At 40.8% G+C, this 26,453-nt stretch overlaps 2 protein-coding genes and 1 long non-coding RNA gene across 4 annotated transcripts; 1 reads left to right on the top strand and 2 right to left on the bottom strand.

Annotated features, from left to right (window-relative positions):
- Nucleotides 1-723: 723 nt before the first annotated feature.
- On the bottom strand, nt 724-8,013 carry LOC306828336 (regulator of G-protein signaling 5-like). The gene is made up of 5 exons (XM_079350717.1): nt 7,872-8,013; nt 7,496-7,618; nt 5,944-6,008; nt 3,188-3,351; nt 724-2,539 (listed from the first exon to the last, which is right to left on the bottom strand). Exons 1-5 carry the CDS (start codon nt 7,913-7,915, stop codon nt 2,291-2,293), a joined length of 645 nt encoding a protein of 214 aa, XP_079206843.1. The 5' UTR covers nt 7,916-8,013; the 3' UTR covers nt 724-2,290.
- Nucleotides 8,014-17,434: 9,421 nt separating this feature from the next.
- On the top strand, nt 17,435-22,303 carry LOC306828785 (fetuin-B-like). 2 transcript variants are annotated; one of them, XM_079351439.1, is made up of 7 exons: nt 17,435-17,753; nt 18,412-18,525; nt 18,720-18,807; nt 18,896-19,079; nt 19,479-19,569; nt 19,945-20,031; nt 20,942-22,303. In XM_079351439.1, the coding sequence occupies exons 1-7, from the start codon at nt 17,538-17,540 to the stop codon at nt 21,611-21,613; spliced, it is 1,452 nt and encodes a 483-aa protein (XP_079207565.1). In that variant the 5' UTR covers nt 17,435-17,537; the 3' UTR covers nt 21,614-22,303. The 2 variants fall into 2 exon arrangements, with proteins under 2 accessions (XP_079207565.1, XP_079207566.1); XM_079351440.1 differs by having other exon boundaries at nt 18,896-19,062; nt 19,465-19,569.
- Nucleotides 22,304-25,597: 3,294 nt separating this feature from the next.
- LOC306828312 lies at nt 25,598-26,263 on the bottom strand. Its single transcript, XR_013779721.1, has 2 exons — nt 26,115-26,263; nt 25,598-25,903 (listed from the first exon to the last, which is right to left on the bottom strand). It is a non-coding gene; the product is annotated as an uncharacterized lncRNA (long non-coding RNA).
- Nucleotides 26,264-26,453: the final 190 nt, after the last annotated feature.

A 26,453-nucleotide genomic window follows, 5' to 3' on the forward strand; every position in this document is an offset into this window, starting at 1 on the left:
GAATCACCAAACAGACTAGTGGCTGGCTTGTGGTAACTATGGACACAAACAACGTAGAAATTAGTGGAGCAAAAATACTAACCTGTGAGAACCCTTTCAGATAGGATTTGGCTCAAAAACACGACAGAGTATCTGTGTCAAGGTCTCACTTGCTGTCCTTGAGCCCGAGGTCAAAACACTTTCAACTTGGCTGAGGCGCTCCGTGGCGACACCTCGGTGCAACGAATTCCTACTTTCCTGAGCTCTAGTTTTAAGATCTACTGGGACATCGGCAACAGTGCTCTTCAATCAATCAATCAGTGTTGTTTGAAAAGACATGTTGAACAGTTTGTTTTAAAAAAAAAAATATATATATATATATATATATATATATATATATATATATATAGTTTTTTTATGAATTAATTGCAAAATGAAGGAAACACCTTACTCTGTGTCCCTTCACTGATGCATGTTGTCCTGTTTATCCATCTTTATCAGAGTATGGTGTTTCACATTAAGAGTGATGGATTTACGACAAAAATGTTAAAATTTTCACCCAACACTTCACTCAAATGTTTACCAGCCGCCCTTCAAAATTCCTTGTTCATACTCAAAATGTACTAAGCTATCTTTTTTTTGTCCTTCTCTTAAGTCTCAACCCATCGCTTTGGCTGCTTCTGTGTTATGAAATTATTTCTAGTTCTTTCTGTTCAAATTCACACAACTGATGAACCAACAAGGTTCAGATTATCCAAAACATCACTTTATTCATGAATAGTCACAGAAATGATATGACATCACATGATAAATATCTACATGTAATATCTTGTTTGGTCTTCAGGATACATTTTGATGCAACACATCAGAGTACAAGGCCATTTAAACATACTCAATGAAGAAATGTTAACATTCTACTGAAGTTGTATTGCATTCACATGAGGAAACACACTCTGCTCAATTTTTCTGAATTGACAAAAGAATTACCTCAGAATAATAAATTAAGGTCTCAAGGTCCAGTGTTTCCTGTCTGCGTTAACACTGCAGGCCTCAATACACCATTCAGATTGTTTTGCTCTTTTCAAATGTGGCCTGTATTAGACTCCTGAAAGTGTCCAAATCTGATAAATTCAGATTCCATGGGACTTGTTCTGTCCACAACGTCATAAATTAAAAAATAAATAAATAAAACTGAAAAAAATTGATTCTGTTCACTTTTGGCTGCCATGTGAACGCCGCCAAAGGGCGCACTCACACTATATAATCTGTACCGTGACCAAGTGTGCTTCACCCCTTAAGTCAAGTTCATCGGACGAGTGAGCGCTCCGATCCTTGCTCAAGTACATGGTACACTGCTTTGGCGTGCTTCAGCACGGTACAGTAAACGCCCTAAAACAAAGGACGCCCGTAGTGTCTCTTGAGTCATCACATAGCCAACCTGCATGGATTTCAGTGAAGCATATTGTATTTGCACATCTAGTCCCGACAGACAAAATCACATATGTTCCCCCAAAAACATGACAATCCCCCCCCACGTGTGAAAACTCAAGGGTCTGGGAACGTTAGCAACATGATGCGGTCTAAATGAGAGCTCATGGTGGGAGGAAAAACAGAGCACATGTTTATAGTGTCATAAAAGACGTAACTTGTCATTCAGAGGTAATGATGGCGTTGATTCTGAAAAACAGAGCAGATTATATTTTCTTATGTGAATGCAAAGTGCTTATGTCTTCTCCTGCATGACTAACAGAGAGAGAGAGAGAAGTTGATGTTTAACTTCATGTAGGACACTTTTACAGTCTCTCAAAACAGGTGGCACTCCCATGAGGGTTGTTTTGATGGACGGATCCAGCGGCTTTAAATAGATTTTTGTTGTAAGCATAAAGATAACCTGGCCATGCCTCCACAGGCAGCTTGTGTATAAATAACAATAAATAGATGGTAGGCAAAGCTGACATTTCAACATGTTCTGTATCTTGAAGGTTTGATATTTAAGTTTCAACCACTCACTTTTAACATTTTGCGAAATACTTGACTTCATGTTGACGCAATACTGACTTACATGAAAGTGTAATTCACTACTCACTATAGTAAGCAGACATTTATTTTTCACGTCAAACCTCAAATGACTTCTGGGAATCAAGGGCACATTAAAAAGGTAGTAAATAAAGTCTCAATCACATTTCACATTGACCTTTTCAGTCACCTTCATAACAACAAGTGCTTCTTTTCTAATAACGCTGGACACAAACACTCGTCTATCATCTTCATCTTTGGCACCTTCGTCCAGTCGTCTCTGTTCACTTCCACTTTAGGCACCTTCTGTTGCGGCCTGCCTACTCTCCGCAGAGTCACATTTTTTCTCTGTCTTCTTCTCCTCAGCAGCAGCAGCTTTCCGTGTCTGACACAGATCTTTCATCAGTTTAGAGTTTAGGAAGCGCCTGTACGAGTCTTTCTCCATCAAGGTGTAGATCATCTTCTGAGCTTCGTCGAAACAAGACGGACAGGCGTTCTCCACGTTCTGCTTCGTTACGTCTCTGGTGGCCGCGTCCAAATTGACCTTTGATTAAAAAGAATGAAAGTGTACGTAAGTTAACACCCTGAAACAATATTGATTCTCATTATACAATATATTAGCGTGGCATTTTCTTTCACCTGAAAGCTCAGTGACTTTTGTGTCTGAATGTTAATAATGTATGGGAAATTAAAAAGCAGCTCAAAACGGCTCCAGCAGGTCGCACCAGGGCAGCAATCAAGTGTATGCACTAAACGTTCTTGTTTTGTTGTCAAACACAGCCTTTAGTAAGTGTTAGTTTTATTTACAAGTCAAGTTGAAAGTTCACTTTAAGATCTAATAAAACTCAACTGAAATGTTTTTACTTACAACACGACACAATCTTCCAGTATCCAACAAATGAAGAAGTGGAATTTACATGCACGGACATTTTCAAAGTTTTTGTCCAAGCTATATGTTGAATGTCTTTTTTTTTTTTTGCATTTATATCTCCAGTGCAATCGCATGTTTCCAATTCAATCAAACCTTTATTCATTCTCAAAAGGACATTTATGTTTCTCTCATTTCCAATGCTTTCAATCAAAATCAACAAAAAAAAACTTAAAATCAGTTACAGAAGAGATTAATTCAAAACCCCAACAATTTGAAACAACGCGGCGAGAAATCAAATTCCTAAATCCAGTCGAACATTACCTGATTGGGAGCGTCTGTCTTGACATACTCCTGATAGATCTGCTTGGCTCTTTTTGTAAACTTGGAAGGATTAGTGTTCCTGTAGTCCTCGCAGGCGACCCAGAAGTCCATGTTCTCCTGACTGAACTCTGACCTCAGGAAGCTGCTGAAGACTGAACGACCCACTAAGACACAGAAGAAGAAAACGTTTCTGTTGAATTTAAAATGCACTTTACAAACTCATATCTGAAAGTCTGAAGCTTATGGAACCACACAGTGACGAGGCTGCATTAAATACTGCAAAAGAAATAAGTCAGTCAACGTATTGGTCTTTGATTGATAATGTGATGTCAATTCTTAGATAATGAATAAACTGTTTAGATCCTAAGAATTTGTGCAGCCTGTGGTGATTCTAGAGTCTGTGCGGGCGCAAAGTAAAAACTCAGCGTGCCACAAATTGGCTAAAATTGGTTTTAAAAAAGATTAGGAAATTGTTAGAAATGGCTGAAAGTGAAAGCACTATTTTCTTTCTTATGCATGAAAACCACTTGAATATACTGAATTATTACATTTTAACTAAACTAATGGAAAAAACACTAAGCAGCAGTGATTAAAAATCCCATCCTGTACTTTAGGATTTTTTAATTTTATTAAATAACCGCAGCTTAATCAAAGAGCAGATGTGAGCCTCTATGGACGTTATATAAATGCATCTACGTAATTAACTTCTGCAGAAGACATATGCAACCAAAATAAACAAGAGAAGATCAGACCAATGAGAAGTGACAGATGAAGACGGGAAAGCAGAAAGAAGACATGACAGAGGATGGACTTCAGTGCAGGAGGTCATGGAACGGAGCGGGTCAAAACTCAACTGCTTCCCTCAAGGCCATTGCTCCCATTCAGCGTCCCTGACTCACACAGTGCGACTCTCAAAGGGCTTATATATATAAATTCATACACACACTCTCACACACAAACACACACTCTCTGCACTGGTCAGAGCGCCCTGAGGGGCCGATGAGTAGTGCCTTGAGACACGTAGCAGAGGACCAGACCCTGAGAATGCCTCAAAGGGCTTGTTGCTTTGTATATAGAGTGACATTTCCATCCAAACTGCATGAGTTCATCATACACGAGAAAAGACTTTAATCCTGATTAATCGTTGAGGTTTTGATATTTAATGGTGATTAATTACAATGTTCATTACATTTGAATGTTTATTACTTTGTGTTTAAAACAGTTTCTGTTCTGCTTTTATTTTGAACTTTGTCTTAAACTTGGGGTTCTTTATTTTCTTTTTGGATACAAACCCGCTTCTATTTGAAAAAAAAAAATAACTTAAGCATTGAAAAAGTAACTCATAACAGATCGAAAAGGAAATAAAAGCAGTGAAAGTAAAATCAACTGGTGTCATTCTTTTTGAATCGCTGACTACAGGAAGATGCTTCGATGGCTTATCTACAGTGCACGAAATCAAACAAAATAATAATGCCATTAACAAAACCAATGCATCCGGTGCATCGTGCTTAGCGAGTTAACACTGATAGTCCTAATTTGAATAATTTTGTTCATGTATTTTTGAAAATCAATGTCAATTGCATTAATAGAACTACGTCCTTCTTTTGAATATTTTTCCACCCATTAATGAGCTACCGGTGGACAAACAGGGAAGGTAAAGGTGCAGAGTAAACATTGGAGTCCAATGATTGGTCAACAGAATCCTCTTTTTTTACCAATAAGGAACTCCATACTCAAACACATCATTGTAAAATGTACTTAAAGACCCATTGTCTTTGACAGAGTAGTTTATCCATCCATCCATTATCTTTAGCTCTTTTCCCGTTTGAGGTCGAAACGGGGGCTGGAGCCGATCCTAGCTGTCTTTGGGCGAGACTGTTCACCAGTCAATCACAGGGTTGACATACAGAGACACACAAGCAGCCACACTCACATTCACACTTACTGGCAGTGTATAGTCTAACTAGCATGTCTTTGGACTTTGAGAGGAAACTTGGAAAGAACCCATGCTAGCCCGGGGAGAAGATGAAAACTGCACACAGAGAGGCTCCTGTGCGGTGGGGAGTCAAACGAGGATCCATTTCGCTCTGAGGCAACAGCACTAACCACCGCACCACTGTGCAGCCAAAGTAGTGAATCACTCCTGGCAAACTTTTACAGTTGAACCATGGAGGATTAACAAAGAGCACACATGTCTTTGCATCACAGACATTTTGTAAGATATGATGTCCAGCTATGGTTTACCGTGCGGTATCAACACTGTACTCTCAAGAGTAAATGCTGCATGTTGAAATGAACCAGGCTCTTCGAACATGGAGGCTTTGCGGAGACAACAAAGTGAGGCTTATTTTCCACACAAATGTTCCCTCAGTGAGTAAACATATAATGAATTCATCAAGGGACAAGGGCAGAAAGATTCATCTTCATCAGAACATCCGTTTTACAAGTTTTATATTGATTTTATTTTGTGCTAGGCATCACTTCCAAGATTTCCAAATCTTTCCCGGCAGCCACTTAGCCAGGAATGTGGAGTTCAGGGGATCGCCTGAAAATATTCCCATGATTGCAGCGCATCTCACATGAGGATAATAATATTACGTCTCAAGTGTCTCAATTTTAATAAATCACCGGAGAGACTCTGCTGGGGAACTGATGATCCTCATTCTGACAAAGTCCTTTGGGTTTAATATTGATCTTGGACACAAGCGTGTCCTCGTTCTACTCTAATGGGTTTATTATTGGAAACGGACACTCACGTTCACTGCTCATTACGTGGCTGAAGGATTCCTTCCATTTCTCCTCTTCAGCTGCAGAAGGAACCCTGAAACATAGAAAGAAAAAAAGGTTTAACTTAAGTGAATAGAATTTTTAAGAGGCGGACAAAATGTGCATTCAAGATGTTTGAGAGTTTTACACCATTTGTAACTCGAGCATGAAACCTTTAAAGGAGCAAGACTTCTCTTACACCCGTTCCTTCAGGAGAGTTGGTCGAAGGTTATCCTTTTGTTCTAAAACTGCACAGCTAATGCAGACCCCGGCTTCATCAATTCACCGATCAATAATAATGGCAGCAAATCACACGCACACGATTTGGGTCATCAGACATTTACACAGAAATAGGCTGCTGTTATTAAAGGTCTCGTCAGCTGAGAACGTCACTCATGAACATTATGAATAGCAGTGCAGAATTGGTTAGGTAGTTGCTTTTGTTGTCTCTCATGGGAGACATTTGCTTTGGACACAAGAGAATGTTACATATAGCACAACACAAAGAAACACAGCACAACACAAACGTCTGTATACATGTTACACAAACTCCCTAACAGCACAGAACACTCACATCATGTCATTTGCACTTTTTGCACACGCTTTTTCTATGGCACATATACCCATATAACATCATTATTGTATTGCACTGATTTTATTTAATCCCTATAATTCTATTGCACTTCCCTATACCATTGATTTTATTGCACAGTCCCTTTATGAATCTCTCTCTCACACACTCACACACACTCTCTTGCACGATTTAACTAATTTACTGCAGGTAGGGATTAGAAATGTAGGTAATTAGAAAAGAGTATAGACACTCTTCAGTGCGTCAGGCTGTGCAACATATTTAAATCGGAAGGCATCATCATTAAAGGGATACTTCACCCATTTACATGAAGCTGTGTATCATTAGAAACATGGTAGTAGTGTTGAATGGTCATGAATCCAGCCCTCATTTTGCCCCGAGATGAGAAAAACGTGTTTTTCTTTGCTTGAAAGTTTTCTTCATGTGATGCAAAAATCGTCATATTGCATCACATGAAGAAAACTTTCAGGCAAAGAAAAACATATTGTTCTCGTCTCAGGGCAAAATGAGGGTTGTATTCACGACCATTCAACACTACTACCATGTTTCTAATGATACACAGCTTCATGCAAATGGGTGAAGTATCCCTTTAAAGCTGGAGTTAACCCCACACAAGACACATGGTGTAGTTTTTTTCTGAATGCTGATACGAATGGAAATAGTAAAAAAAAGTAACAACAACAGAGGTGAATAAGTGCCAGTAGCCTAGTGGTTAGTGTGTTGACCCTATGTATGGCGGCTGCAGTTGGTGGCCTGGGTTCAAATCTGACCTGTGGCTCATTTTTCTGTCATTCCCCACTCTCTCTCAAGGTGACAAAACCTTCCTTATCTGATTTTCTCATAAATATTCTTCAAATAACAAGCTCTCTAAAGTGACATGCAAGATGACTCCACTTCAACCATAATTCTCCTCCGTGCAGGATGTGAAAAATACATCCACTTTCTCTGACCTCTTCTCAGCAGAAGCATGAGCAGCGCCATTGGACGTCTTCTCCTTCGTCTGTTTCTGCTCCGTTGTCTGGGGTTCAGGCTTCTGGAGCAAGAAGCTGATTTTGTGCTTGATGTCTTTGGCACTGCGAGGAGGAAGAAGATGAGGGGACAGTGAGTGAGAATGCCTCAGAGAACATCGCAGTTTCTTTGGTGTTAAAATATGGGCACAAAGACGCGCTTGTAAGACGATCTGTTTCATGTAAACAACATATTACTGTTTAAAGCTCCGTGACTGCTTTGAAATGAGAGATTGACAAGGCTAACCTTCTTTAATCTGTCACGTATAAAAGTTCAATGAAGCAGGAATACAACACTCCTTTTATCTACATCTCTTACCTTTTTAAGCATGTTGCAGGAAGTGTGGCGAGTCCTTTACACATGGTTCAAGGTTAAAGATCCAAAGTCAGCTTTAAAGCTTTAAAAGATGACAGAGAGGTTGTGGTGTGCTTTCAAGCAGCAGGGCTTTTATAGCAGTTTTATGCTGTAAGAAACAGCAGGCTGTGAATGTCTCCACCCCCCAGCAGCGATTACAATGACACAGAACGGACCAATCACACCAGAGAGGGAGAGAGAGAAAAGAACAGAACAGAAAGGGAGGGAGGGAGAAAAGCCAGGAAAATGTTTCAGCAGATTGATCAATGTAACCAAAACAGAAGGTGTTTTCGTCTGAAGGAGGTGGCGTGGCATATGGATTTGAAGATCTATGAAGTCCCCCCACTGCAGGAAGGACCAAGGTCCCTTATATTAAGCAACTTAAACTATACAAACAAGCATTATTAACAGCCTGGAGCCTCATCCAGCACATTCTAGAAAAAAATGTAATTGTAGTTTACCTTCTTCCTGTGTCCATGCTTGTGTGTATTGACACATCTTGGCGTCTTTCATTTTGCTATGAACTGAAGAAAAGTACCTTTAGGAAGAGAGTTCAAAGGTGCTGACTCACTGAAAGAGAGAACCTGGATTAAAGTATGCGAGCCATTGTTTTCCTTACTATAGATGAAGGACAACTAGAAAAACTTAGAAAACGTTATAATGGGAAAGCAATGACAGACATCCTGTTAAATTTGTTAAGTTGAAGGAGTTGTTGTCGTGCAGTACGTTGCAGTGGACACCTCACTGCAGGAAGGTTCAGAGGCTCGACTGTCATTGCACTTCACTCTGCTGTTTTACGTTATTATATTTTTATCAAATTTAATTTTGCACTGTGTGATTTTTTTTTCTGCTGTCCTGCTTTAAAGGATTATCTTATCTTATAGTTTGTGCATCTGTTGGGTGATGTTGCATGCTGCAGTGCAGACCATAATTCACTTAAGACCAACAACACATTGAAGTCACACACATTATTCAGGTTCACCACAGTCGAAGGACGTGCTTCGTAGGGTAACTGGTTACCCTAAATGGCCAGTAGCCCTGTGAATAGCAATAGCCAAACGGGATGAACGGTACAGATAATGGAGGTGTAATTAAAACACTCTCTGGAGAGTATAGGTGACTGCTCTCACACAGGATCCAGCTCCCATTTGTTAGTAAGAGCCAGCACATAGAGCCAGAGCTTCACATGGACAAAGAACGGCTGTGTACGTCGATTGGTTCTTCTCCTTCATCTTGACTTTTAAGGACAAACAGATATAACACCTGCCTCGCCCTCCGGGTAATAAATGCGTGAGGCCAAGCTGTGCAAGCAAGCAGATGAAACATTAAAAGTTTGACAAACCTGTGATGAATGCATGCCTGAAGTAAAACATCTCCTCCTCCGTTCCTTCTCTCTGTCTCCCTTCGGCTACTTTCTTAACACATGACCTCATACCTTAATCTGCAGTTCTGAACATATTTTCTTTATCTGAAGCCTAAAAGCAGCTTGGATTCTCTCCCTGATAGTCTGAGAGCAGCTGGAGCAAAAACATACCGTTGTGATTTGTAACCAGCATGTGTGGACATTTAAGAGTCAGAGGTCTGCCAGTGGTTCCCTTTATGAAGGAAAGGATGATTGTAAACAGTTTGGCATGAATTGACTGCAATCAAAGCTGAGGTCATAATGGTTGTTTTGTGATTTTGACAAATGCTCCGTCTGCAGATAAATGTGTTGGCTCCCTATCATCATCTGCCATCACAGAAATGCTCTTTCACACAAAAACAACTCCACATCTAAAATAACAACATACAGCCCATGTTCTTTTACAGAGGGCTCTCAAAGCGAAATGTTGTGCATTAGCAAAACAATATATATTTCTAGACAGTGTGGATGACATTCAGACTCTTCTTTTAATAGAAGAGAAATTGTTTGTGCTGCAAATGTTCAAAGCTGTTTCGTACAACTTCAGAAACGTAAATAGTTCAAATGTTAAGACGTTTGTCTTCACCACATCTTCACTCCTAACTTGTCAACTCAGCAGCTTGGTTTGTGGGCCCCAAGCTTCATAATATGACACTCTGGGCACCATTCAACAGTTGTTTCGCAACGTTATGGTTATGCCTTTATTTCAGAGGATAGGACAGTGGATAGAGAACAAAGTCTGGGAAGAGAGTGGGGAGGAAAGGAGCCCTAGGTTACCTGCTTCAAGAACCACAACTTCTGTGAATTGGGGGGAAGAAAGCTAACCGCTGGTCCAACTGGTGCCACAGTCCAAATTCATGTCCAAGTCAGTGATAATAAACAGATTTTTTAAATGGCAACAAATGTTTCATGTCCAAAAATAGATACTGTCTCAGCACAAATTCGGCTATAGATCAGACCAAGTGCAGATGATAATCCTGGCAACCCAAACATTATCCTGCACTCTTTCTGCTTTGTGTCCATGGTTACCAATGACCAACTACTGACACTCTATTTGCACAGGTTTAATATTACCTTGGGACCTTTGGTCATTTGGGAAATACCCGCCAACGTTATTGTTTGGTGTGGTTTATTCGCACGTGATGAGCAAAGTTCGTATATCACTAGACTTCAGTGACATGTGTGACTGAATATGTGGAGGGGCTGCATGACATACACCGTGAAGTGCACCTCAACTGGCAGGCAACAATGCTGTTTCTGTTAGCACTGGGCTATGGGTACAATTATTTTTTTGACCTATATTGTGATTTCTGTCGTTAGTTTGATGTGACTCATTAGACAGGATGAAAGTGTTACTTGGTGTGTTCCTGCAAAACAAAGGCATGCCATCATGTCCAAACAATGTACGCACACATTTTTATTTTTCAAACATTGAATTAGTTTAAATAGAATTACCATAGTATTGAAAAGCTGATGCGTATGCTGCTTTGTGTACTTGCTCTCTGTTTCTGTCATCAAGGGGTTGATTATGAATATTAAATCACAGTCACCTATAGCTCACCAACCTTCACTCAAACAGCAGGATATGATTACAGCGCCAGAGGCTGTGCTTATGCAGCAGCATGGTGATGATGGCTCTGCGTGTTCCTGGTTCATACACATCCCAGCTGAGAGGCCAACATTGTCTCTCAGCAGGCCTTTTCATCCAGAACTGTATCTAATCAGGAGCCTCAGCAGCTATACACACACAGATGAAGGCATTGGGTAAGACTTGTTGACAGAACTGACTTGGCAGATGCTAAACAACAGAGATTAAAGACAGAAATAACAACCAGGGAAGAATAGAAGTTTGTATTAGAAATGTCATGGCCACTGCGACTTCACCTATTGCCTAATTGTTATTTTTATTGTTTTGGATCCCTGTATGTCCATTTCTAGCGTTCAGTCATGCGACTGATACAAAGTACTGGAGGGCAAAAAGGGCTTAACAAAACGCACATTTCCTTCTTTTGTGTTAAGATCACATAACTTTGGTGATGTTTGATGATGGAGCTAAGGCGGGCCTTAAGCCTCCTGGCAAATACGTAGCTATACCACACCCACCTGTCAGTCAACTCAACCCCAATCTGCATAACTCTGGACCTAAATGTTGATATTAACAGAAAAATGTAATACCCTGTATGAGGTGTGCAGATAAATGAATGAGCTGTAAATAAACCATGCTGTAAACATCTTTAATTCTGCTGGTAAAAATGGACAGTTTAACGTGGGTATGTATTGGACTTCTGGGGCTATTGCAGCAACCTCAAGTGAGCACTGAATGCATTTTTTTTTTTTTTTTGCACTTCAACATTTTATTAGATCACCACTTTCTGCTCATGATGAAAACTAGAAGTGTGTTCTACTTTGTATAGATAAAGAAAGAGAGAGTTTTTTTTTGGGGGGGGGGGGGGGGGGGATTTGCTAGAGGTTTTCAGCATATTGTGTTTCAAGTGCAAAAAAACACAGCTTGCCAAAACAAGACTGAGACTAGTCACATTGCAAGTGACATGTGAGGAGAAAGCCAACCATTAGTGTGTGTATTTAATGACATTTACTTTAACACTGATGGCTCCAAAGGTTAAGAGAAGCCATGGCAGCATTATGGGTGGTGGATATAGACCCTCGTAAACCACAACAGATGACAGCGAATGGCTTTGTTAAGTGGCGTAATCACTATAATTTATCCCTTTAACACCTCTCCTCATCCCCACTGATCTCACGTCTCCTCGGAGGAGGGACGATTGTCGCCCTTCATTGGTCTTCACAGACGGTTAGAGAAGAATAATTACATCTCTCCAGTTATAGCTGTCAGGCATGACTCTGCTATGAAAGGAGCGTCGAGTTTTAATCGTTTACTCCTGTCAGACTTGGCTTGTTTACTGCTTCGTTTACAATGAACTTTTGTTAAAAAACAACAACAGATGATGTATGGAGAGTTCGCCATCTTATTCTGAATTGCAGTTGATATAGGGTGGTTGCAGGGGAGCATGTTACAATTTATAAAACAACCTGGGCTATGCCATGACAACGTGGCCATTAAAACTCCCATTTCACCTTCACCCCGTGGATGATAAAAGAAAAAGACGAGCATGAATGAGAGAAGAGGCTGTAAGTCCCAGAGGAGATCTCAAGATTAAAGGATGTGTCTGAGTGTGAAAGCTATTTTTAGGTACACGAGTGTGATGTCATTTGTATGACATGCTGCAGCTTTAACTCTAACGCCTCTGGACGCTGTCTATTACTCAGATTTATAACTGGTTAGAGATCGGGCACTCGTTATTGTGTCCTGTATGAAAAGGTCTGTTGGCATTACTTTGAAAAGAGAGAAATTACAAAATCAGCCTACTATCACCTGAAGAACATATCAAGAATTAGAGGACTTATGTCCCAGCAGGACGAAGAAAAACTTGTCCCTGCTTTTATCTTCAGTCGTCTTGATTACTCTAACAGCGTCTGTAGAGGTCTGCCTGAAACGTCAGTCAGACAACTGCAGCTGATCCAGAACGCTGCTGCTAGAGTCCTCTCCAAAACCAAGAAAATGGATCACATCAGTCCAGTTCTGAGGTCTTTACACTGGCTGCTAGTCTGTCAGAGGATAGGATTTTAATGGATGGATGGATGGATGGATGGATGGATGGATGGATGGATAGATAGCACTTCTTGCTGCACTCTTATGTTCCTCTTATCTGTACTTTCCCTGATCTAATCATCTCACCACTTTAAGCAGAAAAGACAGACAAAGATAAAAATTCACAGTCACACCATACTCTTCAAATGAGGACACTCACAGGATCAGATAAGTCACTTTGTATGAAAGTCACAGCCGGAGACTCTGAGGAGGTTGTCAGAGATTGCCTCTGTGAATAAGGGGTTACACAAGCTGAAGACAGCTTTCATTATGCACCCTCAGTCATGACAATTAGCATATCAAACCCAAACAAGGACCTTCACTGTTCCAGCTTCCGCTTAATGGCCCGTAGCACTGAACTCAAGGACTCAAAGGAAGAGAAACGCCTGCTGCTGTGATTGTTTATAGTCCTGGTCACTAAGTCAGCCATGGCGGCCCATAATAAGCTGTGATGAGGCTACGTGTGGAACAGCATGCAGGTTAAGATACCAATCAGAGCCGCTGTGAACGCCTGCTGCATTTCAGAGCTTTGATCTAATGTGGAGACAACAATGATAGATGAGTGTAGGCTTTAACCTGTGTCGTGTTTATGGGATGTGTGTGTGAGAACATTTGCTGTGTGTGTGTGTGTGTGTGTGTGTGTGTGTGTGTGTGTGTGTGTGTGTGTGTGTGAGAGAGAGTTTGCTGTGTGACTGCCTGCATGTAGGACAGCCTCACACTATATGTAATCTGTACTGGGAATAAGCACACTTTACCCAAAGCCCAGTTTATTTGACTTGTGTGAGTGCTGCGTTCCTTGGCTTTGAAGAGGTGTGCTTCAGCACGGTAAAGTTCATGCACAGGTCCACAATGTGGACAATCTTGATTATGGAGAAATCCCAGAGTGTCAGTCACGGTTGCTGTCGAGTTCTCTGTAATGTTCTCCAAGATGATTGAGTTGTCCTGTCTTGTAAACCAAGCATACTTCATAATTACGTAAAGAAATGCATGTGTCGTATGATGCCGTTATGTACAAGAGGTCATTGTCCTCTGTCCCAGTTGGTCTTGGAGCAGTGAGAGAACAGGCCAGCAAGAATTGAAGAGGAGGGGAAATCATGCTTAAGCACCGTACGGAGCAACTACTCCTAGTGTGAGTGAGCCCTGAGGGCACGAGTGTATGGAGGGAGATGTACCGTCAAAATCCATTTCAGTTCACTAAATACTTAAACTACCTTTTAAATAACATGTTTAATCTCAACAACCTAAACATCCCTCTACTTCTACCAAACATGCCACCTGCCACCTGGGACACCCCCATATGAACCCAAGGCTGGGTTCAGCTCTGACACTTCCTGGTGGAGCAACAAGTGACTAACAAGATGTATTTGAATAAAAGGTTTTAATGTAAAAATAATCAATGTGTGTTTTCTTTTGGCTGAAAATGCAATGTTTGAAGTCATTTGTCAATGAGTTCTTAAGATTTATCAATCTAAAGCTTGTCATTGAGTTAATTCATTGATTGTGATGCTGTATGAAGGTCTTCTCAACTTTAAAGAAGTTGTGAAAGCCATGAGTGTTCCTCCTTTTGTCCATTCTTCATTCTGATTCTTCCAGACAAGTCTCTGACCATCAAAATAAATCAACTAAAAGAAGTCAGAGATCTGTCTCTGCTCTGCTTTGCTTGGTAGAGTTTTCTGTATAGAGACGTATATAAAGTTACAACTTAGTCCTATTCCAAATATTCAGTTGCATCTGTAGTATGATTCTCCTCGCTTTTTCTCCTTACGATGATTTTACCACAGACTCATCGTGAACATACGTAGTTCTGTGTGTTAAACCATGTTGTCAGTTGTTGTGCAGATGTTTTAAAATGCTGTGGCACCATCTTGTGGTTTTATGAGGAAGTGTTTAAGTAAAAGGCTGATGACTGACTGTACTTTTCATATGATGTCATAGTAATAAATCTTAATCCTGATGATTCCTCTGAAGCTGTTTGGGTTTCTAGCGAACTCCTTCTTTTGTTTTCTTTTTGAGAAGATGTTACAGGTTCAGGAGCAAATCTCATGTTCTGACTGGGAACTAACATGCTATCGATAGCATGTTTAGAATGCATTGTTTATAGCTTGCTAATGCTAAAAATGCAGCAGACCACAAGGCTGCTACATATCATATATAGCCTATGTAAACTTATATATATAGCTCTGTCCGTCCCATAGAACCAGCTCACTTTAATGTAAGCGAGGAGCAGAGGGAGCCACGGCACGTTATTGGACTCTGTGTGTGAGTCTACACGGTACCTTTTTTTGTTTTGTTTTTCACAGATTCAGAAAACATTTTAGGAAATTATTTGTTTTTGTACATGGCTCCATGTTTCAGCGTGTGTGTTGTTATAATTTGGTACATGATATAGGAGTATTACGTAGCATCAGACCTCTACATGGGAGTCTCCAAACTGCACTTTTCAGTGTGCATTGTTGTAAAGTGACTGAAGGGTATGATAGAATATTAGGCCTCTTTCTGCTTATAATCAAAGTGTTTACTGCCATAATGTATTGTTGACTAAAGGTTTGATCACCAAATACAAAGGAATGATTAGATATCCATTGTATGAATGATTGTTGCTCACATTTATATTATATCATGTTTTACTCTAAGTGTTTTAATCCAATTGCTTGAGATTTTAGTTCAGAGGTTTAAGGTATTCTGTGAAGAGGGCTTGCAGAAGTGAGTGCACATTCCAACATGTGTTTGATGTGGCCCTTTAAACTGAATCACTCACCACCAAATCAAACATAGGTTTAGTTTAAGGCCCTGAATAGTTAATCACTCACCCACAATGATAGGCTCAGTGGACCTTGATAGTTAATCACTTAAATGGTTTGTTGCTTAAAAGGAAATGATTATTAGACTAGATGTCAGGTTGTGAAAAGAAACAGGTAGGATGTGTCTTCCCCTACAGAAGGACAAAGGATTCGGGAGTATGATGCACCAATGAGAGAAGCGGAACCAAACATCAGGAGGCGCAACATTTGGAAAGCTGCCCAATCGGAGGAAGGAAACCGCACATTCTCAAATGCATAATTTGGTTAGATAATCTCTGTCTAATGTATAAAAGGGTTCAGGGAAAGATAGTCGTGGTTCAGACTTCGCAAACTGACCAGGTATCTGTCTGTTGTCAGGGACACGTAGCGTTGAACCCAGAGACTCTGTAACTTCTATTCTTGATTCATCAGATTAATAAACTCTGTTAACCTGAAAGAGACGCCTCCAGTCATTCCTCTCATCCCATCAAAAGAATGCGCAGAGAGATTCAAGGTAATTATTTAGAGGAGTCAGATTTCTAAGAACAACATTTAGGAAAAGGATTAAACTTTTATCCTTCCGGTAACAGATAGATGATCACAACTATACACTTAAACCAGCGGGAGGGAGGGGGCGCCCTCTATAACATATACATTGAAACAATTTTCATAGAGCCTGTGTCTCTGCTTGTAGCTTCATAAATAACTCTTCCAGCAACAGCACATTGTCCTTAAGAGTCTTTTACGATACTAATGTCCACACGTAGAGCTTAGCTTTACTCATTATGGTTTCTAAACCTCAACGTTTAAGTTTAAAAAATGTACTCATTTATTGTTACCATAAACAAGCATGTTATTACATTTTTTACATGTTCTTTTATTTTGAAAAAGCATAAACATTCACAAAATATGACCCAAATAAAACCACAATCATGGTCTCTATAAGTCTCTCTCTGTACTTTGCCTACAGTTGTTAAAACCTAATTTTAATAGCGTGTGCGTGTTTCTATCTTACGTAAATGTACCAGATAGAGACTTTCAGTGCACGAGAAATATTGATTTGTAGCCTGGTGATTCCATGGGTTGTTTATTTTGTTCAGACAAAGGTCAGATGGTTCAGTATCCCCGCAGAGTGCAGATCTCACAGTGCAGCTGCAGATCTGTGAGGACAAAAAAAAGGTTTTGGGTCAAAGTTCATGATTGTGCTAAAGCCTGAAATGCACTCTACACCATAAAGGTTTAATCTTTGATACTTTAGTCATATATGAGTTCTTCTTTTGACCTCAGAAACGACTGCATTAAGCTAAAGTTGAGAAACTCAAAGAACCGGATGATATGATGGTCTGGCAAATGTGTTGTTGAATACTTACCTCCATTTGATGACTTTACAACTTTCTTGAAGTTTGAAATGATCACTTCTGTGTTATCACAGTAAGTAAAGACAACGTTTCTGTACTTCAAGCTGCCTTCAGAGTAGATTAAACAGAGCATTGGTCCTAAAGAAGAGAGTATGGCTGCAGGGCTGATCTGTCGCCGATTGATTGGCTGATAGATGAACTGATGCGCCATTAAAACAGAGGACAATGGGGTTTCAGAGGGGGTGGGGGTCAATGGCTATATTTGCCTGAGATTACAGGAAGGGCAGTGATTGTGTGAGTGTGTGTGTTACAGAGAGAGAGAGAGGAAAAAATAGAGTGGGTGTGCTTACAGTGGCGAGATATAAAAGTTCGCCCCCATCCCTCTCTGGGCATCTCAGAGTGTTTGAGAGAGTCGTCACCATGAAGCACTGTGCACTGTTGTCGCTGTTGTTGGCGTTGGGATGCGTGCACGTCCACAGTGCACCGGTGGAGCAAGGCGCTGTGGAGCAGGGCTCATGTGAAGACGCACAGGCCAAGTTTGCAGCCCAGCTGGCTCTCACCAAGATCAACCAGGACCGTCAGGAGGGCTACATCCTTAGCCTGCACCGCCTGTCCAACGTCCACATGAAGACACATGTGAGTTTAATGTCATATAGAGCCAGCTGTCAAGACAAACAGCAAATCATATTATAGACATGTACTTCGCTACCTGTAAAACAAAAGTTTACTTTCTATGATATGTTGTTTTATACCGTCTGAGGTCCCACACAGCACGATTTTATTGTATCAAATAAGTTTGATTGGTTGAAAATGATCCAAAACTCGGGCTGGGATTTATCAGATTTGCGCTGGTGACGGCTCATTAGTGTAAACCATTTGAGAAACCCATGTTTACATTTCTTGCTTGCCATTTTTGGTGACCAATCAGATTTCAAAGGCCTCATGCCACTCCTTTGGCCACGCCCTTACTTGGCGGCAAACCCCTTTGTTTTTTCAACTACTGGAAAGCCCAATTATATAACCATGGATGTTGTTATTAATAGTGGTAAAGGTCACCTCTGGAAGAATGGATTGTATATATATATATATATGTTTAACTGAGTCATAAAAGTGTCCAAACTTGATCATCAGAACTCATTTCTGGGCTTGAATCTTGCAATCGAACTTACAAATCATTTCCATCAAGAAATTGTTGAAGGTAATTTCAAGTGAGATATTTTCATGTTGAGAGTTTACCCTGAGTGTGTGTGTGTGTGTGTGTGTGTGTGTGTGTGTGTGTGTGTGTGTGTCACAGGCAGAAACTGGCGTGGTTTTCTACCTGACCATGGATGTCGTAGAGACCAACTGCAGCGTCCTCAGCAGGAAGGACTGGAAGACCTGCAAGCCTCGTTACATATACACCATACCAGTAAGACAAACACACTCACTCACTCTTTCACACACATACAAAAATGTTTTCAAACGCTACACACATGCACATTTTGATTAATTTCTGGCTACAGGAAACACAGGTTTTATTCTTTTAGTCCTTTTAAGTTCTTGTCAAGGAATTTGCTTGACTAACTTACGTGTATTTGTTATTGTGCTGTTTTTCTTCTTCAGGTTTATGGTCAGTGCAAAGTTGCTATTTACACCAACAGGCCACACAGAGTGGTGCGTCTCTACAAATACGACTGCACTATCAGACCAGGTAAAAAATTATAAACAACAACATATTACTTTCAACTGGGTCATAACACTCTTATAATCTGTGCACATTAAAAAATCCCTCTGCTTAGTTCCGTCAGCTCGTGTTGCCGAGGAATGTCCTCAATGTCCGACTCTTACTTCCATCGACGGCGCTGAGGTTCAGAAAGCTGCCGCTCTGTCCCTGGAGAAGTTCAATAAGGAGAGCGGGCTGGACAAGCGCTTCGCTCTGCTGAAAATCAGCCGCGCTACCTCCGGAGTAAGATTTCATACTATGTATTACATCATGCATATCATATATTCAGAACAGGCAAGGCTCCGAATTCTACTGAATAATTCCCACAGACAGTCAAGCCGATGGAGGATGGATGCTCTTCAGGCTTCTTCATCAATGAACCAGAAGCAATATAAAGACATTAATAGAATTTTTTCAACTTGGGATTAAATTTTTTATTATATGAGTCGCTTATCAAAATCATCGAAGGCAAATACTGGATATGCAATACATCCTGGCATAATGATTTTAACCCATATCTTCTGTGCAACCTCTTCTGCTCCTCCATCAGTCTGAAACCATGATACGTATGCAACTCCTACACAAAGATATAACTGTGCCTGCTCCTTTGTCAAAGTGTCTTTCTGTGTCTGTGTGTGCATCCAGATGGCCATGGCCAGGTACTACCTCGTGCAGTACGGCATCCAGGAGACCACCTGCACCAAGAGCGCACCTGCTGATAACTGCCCCCTCATGACCTGCGAGTTTTCTGTGAGTCTTGAGAAACTTATTTTATCACAGTATGCTGGAACTGCTTATTATTAATGGATTCTTGAGTTTAAATGATAAGTTTTTTTTCCCGTCCTTTAAATACGCATTGAGTAGGTTTATTAACCTCAGGTTTGTTTTTCTTGCACTTTTAGGGAAAGGCAGCAACTTAAAGGAATTTTGAAAACAATTTTATCTTGGGTTTTTTTCATGTAAAGTGGTAGTTTTCTTCATGCATTTCTCTTATTGTGTTTTTTGGTCATATCAGAAAGTGTGTTTTCACTCACAGTAAAGGATAACTCTCAACTATTGAACTGTAGTTTATCAAACAAATTCTACCTAAATAAAACCCTAATTCCTTTCTTCTTCTCTCCCCAGCACAAGGGCTTCTGTAAGGGATCCCTCGTCTACTCTCCCACTGGTGACGCTGAAACCTCTGTGTGGTGTGAGATCTATGAGCCTGAGGTAAGACTCACTGTTTTCAGATAAAACGTAAACTGACTGTTTTCTGTCATCAATAAGAAATGCACGTTAACTATTCTGTCTTGATAAATCACAAGGATTAGCTTGATGAGTAATAATGAAATCTAGAGCTGAAGACATGTGACTCACGGAAGAAAAAAAGATGACTTGAACCCTTTCAAACTTTAGGAACATTAAGCCTCCAGCTTTCATGCATTAAAAACACCATAAGATCATTATGGGATGGCTTTTCCTGGATTTTTCAGCAGTAGTCATGGAGGATCCAGTGAGGCATAAACTGGTCATCCCCAATGCCACCCCATGATTTTATACATTGATTGGACTTAATTAGCATTAACTATCAGGGCTAGGTTGCTACAGGTTGCTAGTAGACTTCTTTGCGCTTCAATTTTACACACTTTAAACTGTGGCAGTGAAAACATTTCATTATTAGTCATTTAAGAAATCATCTTGGAAGTTGTATGTGTTGAAATAAAGAGCATAAATAAATGCTCTTTATTTGTTGTATTGTTGTTTGTAATTTTTTCAGTGTCTCCTTGTATGTAAGGTGACCTTGGGTTTTCTGAAAGGCACCCTCAAATAAAATGTATTATTATTATTATTATTATTATTATTATTATTATTATTATTATTGTTATTATTTGTCTTTAAAAGGATGATTCACATGTAAGTTAGTACGGTTGATGAAACACAGCCCTTCATCCTTCACGTCTTTATTTGCAAATGTGAATAAAAACAGAAAAATATGTCACTCCTCATCTTTAGTTAACCCTTCACTGTGCTGCGTATCTTGAAGAGTTTCGATTGTCGCCATTTATTCGTTTTAATTCTGCTGCTTCGTAAAGAAAACAGAGTTTAAATACCCAATGTTGAAATTGCTTGTGTCCTGCAGACCGCTGATAGAGAGAAGAAACTGCACACAATGGCCGATGTGACTGACCACACTCACGGTGACGCAGCAGCAACACACGACCACGACCACACACATGGGGGCAGCAGCCACGGACACTCCCACCCCCACGATCACGGACATGGCCACGGCCACAGCCACGGCCACGGACATGGCCATGACCACGGACATGGCCAAGGCCATGACCATGTGCACGCTCACCATGACAAGGCACACGACCACACCACTGATTTCCCCAACCAGCACCACAACTACAAGCATGCTGACGGCACTCACACCCATGAGCACGACCACGAGATCGCTCTAGACCACGACCACAAGCATGCCCACCTGCACGAGCACGAACACCACCATCATCACCACGATCACACTCATGAACAAGCTGGCCACGACCACCCAGAGGGTATGGTTAGAGTGTTGCCCTCCATTGACCAGCCCATGACCCTGCCTTCTTTCCCCGATGTCCCCGCTGCTGGTCCTGAGGTTGGAGTCACTCTGCCCCTAAAGCCTGACCCCCAGATCCCAGGAGGGATGGAGCCCTCTATTGAGGCCTTCCCCACCGCAGTCTCCGCCCAGTGCACGCCCCCTGCTGTAGGAGAATCTGTGGTGGAGAAACTCTTCGCTGAGGACCCCATGTTCAAAGCAGCTGCATGAAGTGATCACGGGATTCACTTAAGAACTCAGCAGAAAAAAAACACTCACAGACTGAAAAGTAGTCAAAGGGAAAACATCTTTAACCTCTTGACTTCTTCTCTGAGTCACATTTTGGCATGATGATGGACACTCACAGGATCAGATAAGTCACTTTGTATGAAAGTCACAGCCAATAACTCTGAGGAGGTTGTCAGAGATTGCCTCTGAGAATAAGGGGTTACACAAGGACTAGCGTGAAGACAGCTTTCATTATGCACCCTCAGTCATGACAATTAGCATATGAAACCCAAACTAGGACCTTCACTGTTCCAGCTTCCGCTTAATGGCCCGTAGCACTGAACTCAAGGACTCAAAGGAAGAGAAACGCCTGCTGCATTTCAGAGCTTTGATCTAATGTGGAGACAACAATGATAGATGAGTGTAGGCTTTAACCTGTGCCGTGTTTATGGGATGTGTGTGTGTGTGTGTGTGTGTGAGAACATTTGCTGTGTGTGTGTGTGTGTGTGTGTGTGTGAGAGAGAGTTTGCTGTGTGACTGCCTGCATATAGGACAGCCTCACACTATATGTAATCTGTACTGGGAATAAGCACACTTTACCCAAAGCCCAGTTTATTTGACTTGTGTGAGTGCTGCGTTCACCTCCTTGGCTTTGAAGAGGTGTGCTTCAGCACGGTAAAGTTCATGCACAAGCACAGGTCCACAATGTGGACAATCTTGATTATGGAGAAATCCCAGAGTGTCAGTCACGGTTGCTGTCGAGTTCTCTGTAATGTTCTCCAATGTTGATTGAGTTGTCCGGTCTAGTAAACCAAGCGTACTTCATAATTACGTAGAAATGCATGTGTCGTATGATGCCGTTATGTACAAGAGGTCATTGTCCTCTGGCCCAGTTGGTCTTGGAGCAGTGAGAGAACAGGCCAGCAAGAATTGAAGAGGAGGGGAAATCATGCTTAAGCACCGTACGGAGCAGCTAAATCCTAAAAGTTTTTTTAAAAGCATGTCAAAATCCATTTCAGTTCAGTAAATACTTAAACTACCATTTAAATAAGATGTTTAATCTCAACAACCTAAACATCCCTCTACTTCTACCAAACATGCCACCTGCCACCTGGGACACCCCCATATGAACCCAAGGCTGGGTTCAGCTCTGACACTTCCTGGTGGAGCAACAGGTGACTAACAAGATGTATTTGAATAAAAGGTTTTAATGTAAAAATAATCAATGTGTGTTTTCTTTTGGCTGAAAATGCAATGTTTGAAGTCATTTGTCAATGAGTTCTTAAGATTTATCAATCTAAAGCTTGTCATTGAGTTAATTCATTGATTGTGATGCTGTATGAAGGTCTTCTCAACTTTAAAGAAGTTGTGAAAGCCATGAGTGTTCCTCCTTTTGTCCATTCTTCATTCTGATTCTTCCAGACAAGTCTCTGACCATCAAAATAAATCAACTAAAAGAAGTCAGAGATCTGTCTCTGCTCTGCTTTGCTTGGTAGAGTGTTCTGTATAGACACGTATATAAAGTTAAAACTTAGTCCTATTCCAAATATTCAGTTGCATCTGTAGTATGATTCTCCTCGCCTTTTCTCCTTACGGTGATTTTACCACAGACTCATCATGAACATACGTACTGTAGTTCTGTGTGTTGTAAAACCATGTTGTCAGTTGTTGTGCAGATGTTTTAAAATGCTGTGGCACCATCTTGTGGTTTTATGAGGAAGTGTTTAAGTAAAAGGCTGATGACTGACTGTACTTTTCATATAATGTCATAGTAATAAATCTTATTCCTGATGATTCATCTGAAGCTGTTTGGGTTTCAAGCGAACTCCTTCTTTTGTTTTCTTTTTGAGAAGATGTTACAGGTTCAGGAGCAAATCTCATTTTCTGACTGGGAACTAACATGCTATCGATAGCATGTTTGGAATGCATTGTTTATAGCTTGCTAATGCTAAAAATGCAGCAGACCACAAGGCTGCTACATATCATATATAGCAGGGTTTCTTAACCTTTTTGACCTTGGGGCCCAACATTTTCAGGGCAAGGTAGTCTGGGGCCCAATCGAGTGAATGGTTCTGATTTAACTTTTGCGGTCATTTTTATTTAATAGCTATTTGTGTCACTATGTTGTAATAATGAATACTGTTCTTAATTTGTATGTTTTTAATCAATATATCTAACCTATACGTCGGCTAATTATGCATAAAACCTTGCACAAGTTCAGATCATTTAATTAATTTTGCTCATATAAAACCATGTTTTAGTGCATGTTTGTCAAATAAGTAACCCAATATAAACTTAGCAACAAAAGCAATAAAATTAGGTGCTCAATGAAGTTAGGTAGATTTGGTGAAATTAAAAAGAGCATTCCGTTTTGTGTAGCGCTGCCCCCGTTGCCGTCATTATTTTTTCGTTTTAAGAACCTCTCCATTACGTTTCCATTCAGATTCAGGCCCCGTTTACACGGAGACGCTGTGAAAGTAAGACGAAACATTTGGACATGCGCAGTAGTTGAGAACAAACAACAATGGCGGCGGCTATGTGCTTCAGCAGCTATTGGCATTGTATCGTCTTTTAAAACAGAACCTTGATATGATACATTGTGTGTCGCCGCCGAAAGAGCAACGAATACTTGCGGCAAATAGTTCAACCTTTACCCAAGCACAGGGCGACCATACGCAGCATTTGGGTAAGACTTGGGAGAACTGGCCGCTGAGGAGGATGTTGTGGAGGAAGTGGTTATACTGCTGAGTGTCGCGCGTGTCGCGTTGTAAAGTTCCACTGCCCACTACTGGCCGGGCGCGAGAACAACATCGTTTTCACTCGGGCAAGACCTGCAGTGTAGACGGTCTGTACTTCGAATCAGGAGTGCGGTCTTTTCGATGCGTTTCTTTCATAGCGTCTCCGTGTAAACGGGGCCTCAGGGTAGTCACCTAGCAGAGTTGAGACTTCTCCATAGACGTTAAGCTAAATATTCTTCTCCTCGTGATGTAGGCCTACTTCTAACTGATGATACTGCCTCTGGTTGTCGGAGAGTATATTGCAGGCCAACGATCACGGCCCTTACGGCCCACAGATGCAAACATATTATCCCCTCGCGGCCCTGCAGGTGGCGCTCGCGGCCCTTCGAAGGTGGTTTGAGAAACCCTGATATATAGCCTATGTAAACTTATATATATAGCTCTGTCCGTCCCATAGAACCAGCTCACTTTAATGTAAGCGAGGAGCAGAGGGAGCCACGGTACGTTGTTGGACTCTGTGTGTGAGTCTACACGGTACCATTCTTTTTTTTGTTTGTTTTTCACAGATTCAGAAAACATTTTAGGAAATTATTTGTTTTTGTACATGGCTCCATGTTTCAGCGTGTGTGTTGTTATAATTTGGTACATGATATAGGAGTATTACGTAGCATCAGACCTCTACATGGGAGTCTCCAAACTGCACTTTTCAGTGTACATTGTTGTATGAAGTTTCTTCTAATAAAGTTGAGATCTGGATAAAGTGACTGAAGGATAACAATCTGTCTGTATGATCACAACTATACACTTAAACCAGCGGGAGGGAGGGGGCGCCCTCTATAACATTTACATTGAAACCATTTTCACAGAGCCTGTGTGTGTGCATGTGTGTGTGTGCGTGTGTGTGTGTAAACAAGCTGTGCCTGCATGTAGCCATCTTATGAAAACAGTTCTCTGAAATCCTCTGATGCTCTGTGTCAATGCCCCCCCAGTTAGAACCAAAGACATCTGATCCCTTTACCCTTTGTCAACGCTTCACATTTACAGTTGATTTTTTTTTTACACTACTCATGAGTTCTGTCTCTGCTTGTAGCTTCATAAATAACTCTTCCAGCAACAGCACATTGTCCTTAAGAGTCTTTTATGACACTAATGTCTACACTTAGAGCTTAGCTTTACTCATTATGGTTTCTAAACCTCAACGTTTAAGTTTAAAAAATTTACTCATTTATTGTTACCATAAACAAGCATGTTATTACATTTTTACATGTTCTTTTATTTTGAAAAAGCATAAACATTCACAAAATATGACCCAAATAAAACCACAATCATGGTCTCTATAAGTCTCTCTCTGTACTTTGCCTACAGTTGTTAAAACCTAATTTTAATAGCGTGTGCGTGTTTCTGTCTTACGTAAATGTACCAGATAGAGACTCTCAGTGCACGAGAAATATTGATTTGTAGCCTGGTGATTCCATGGGTTGTTTATTTTGTTCAGACAAAGGTCAGATGGTTCAGTATCCCCGCAGAGTGCAGATCTCACAGTGCAGCTGCAGATCTGTGAGGACAAAAAAAAAGGTTTTGGGTCAAAGTTCATGATTGTGCTAAAGCCTGAAATGCACTCTACACCATAAAGGTTTAATCTTTGATACTTTAGTCATATATGAGTTCTTCTTTTGACCTCAGAAACGACTGCATTAAGCTAAAGTTGAGAAACTCAAAGAACCGGATGATATGATGGTCTGGTAAATGTGTTGTTGAATACTTACCTCCATTTGATGACTTTACAACTTTCTTGAAGTTTGAAATGATCACTTCTGTGTTATCACAGTAAGTAAAGACAACGTTTCTGTACTTCAAGCTGCCTTCAGAGTAGATTAAACAGAGCATTGATCCTAAAGAAGAGAGTATGGCTGCAGGGCTGATCATCTCCTCACTGATAAGCTCCATTATGCAAGGCTGAACTGTAGCCGATTGATTGGCTGATAGATGAACCGATGCACCAGTAAAACAGAGGACAATGGGGTTTCAGAGGGGGTGGGGGTCAATGGTTATATTTGCCTGAGATTACAGGAAGGGCAGTGATTGTGTGAGTGTGTGTGTTACAG

The sequence above is a fragment of the Symphodus melops genome (assembly GCF_947650265.1).
Source record: "Symphodus melops genome assembly, chromosome: 8".
Taxonomy (NCBI): Eukaryota; Metazoa; Chordata; class Actinopteri; order Labriformes; family Labridae; genus Symphodus; species Symphodus melops.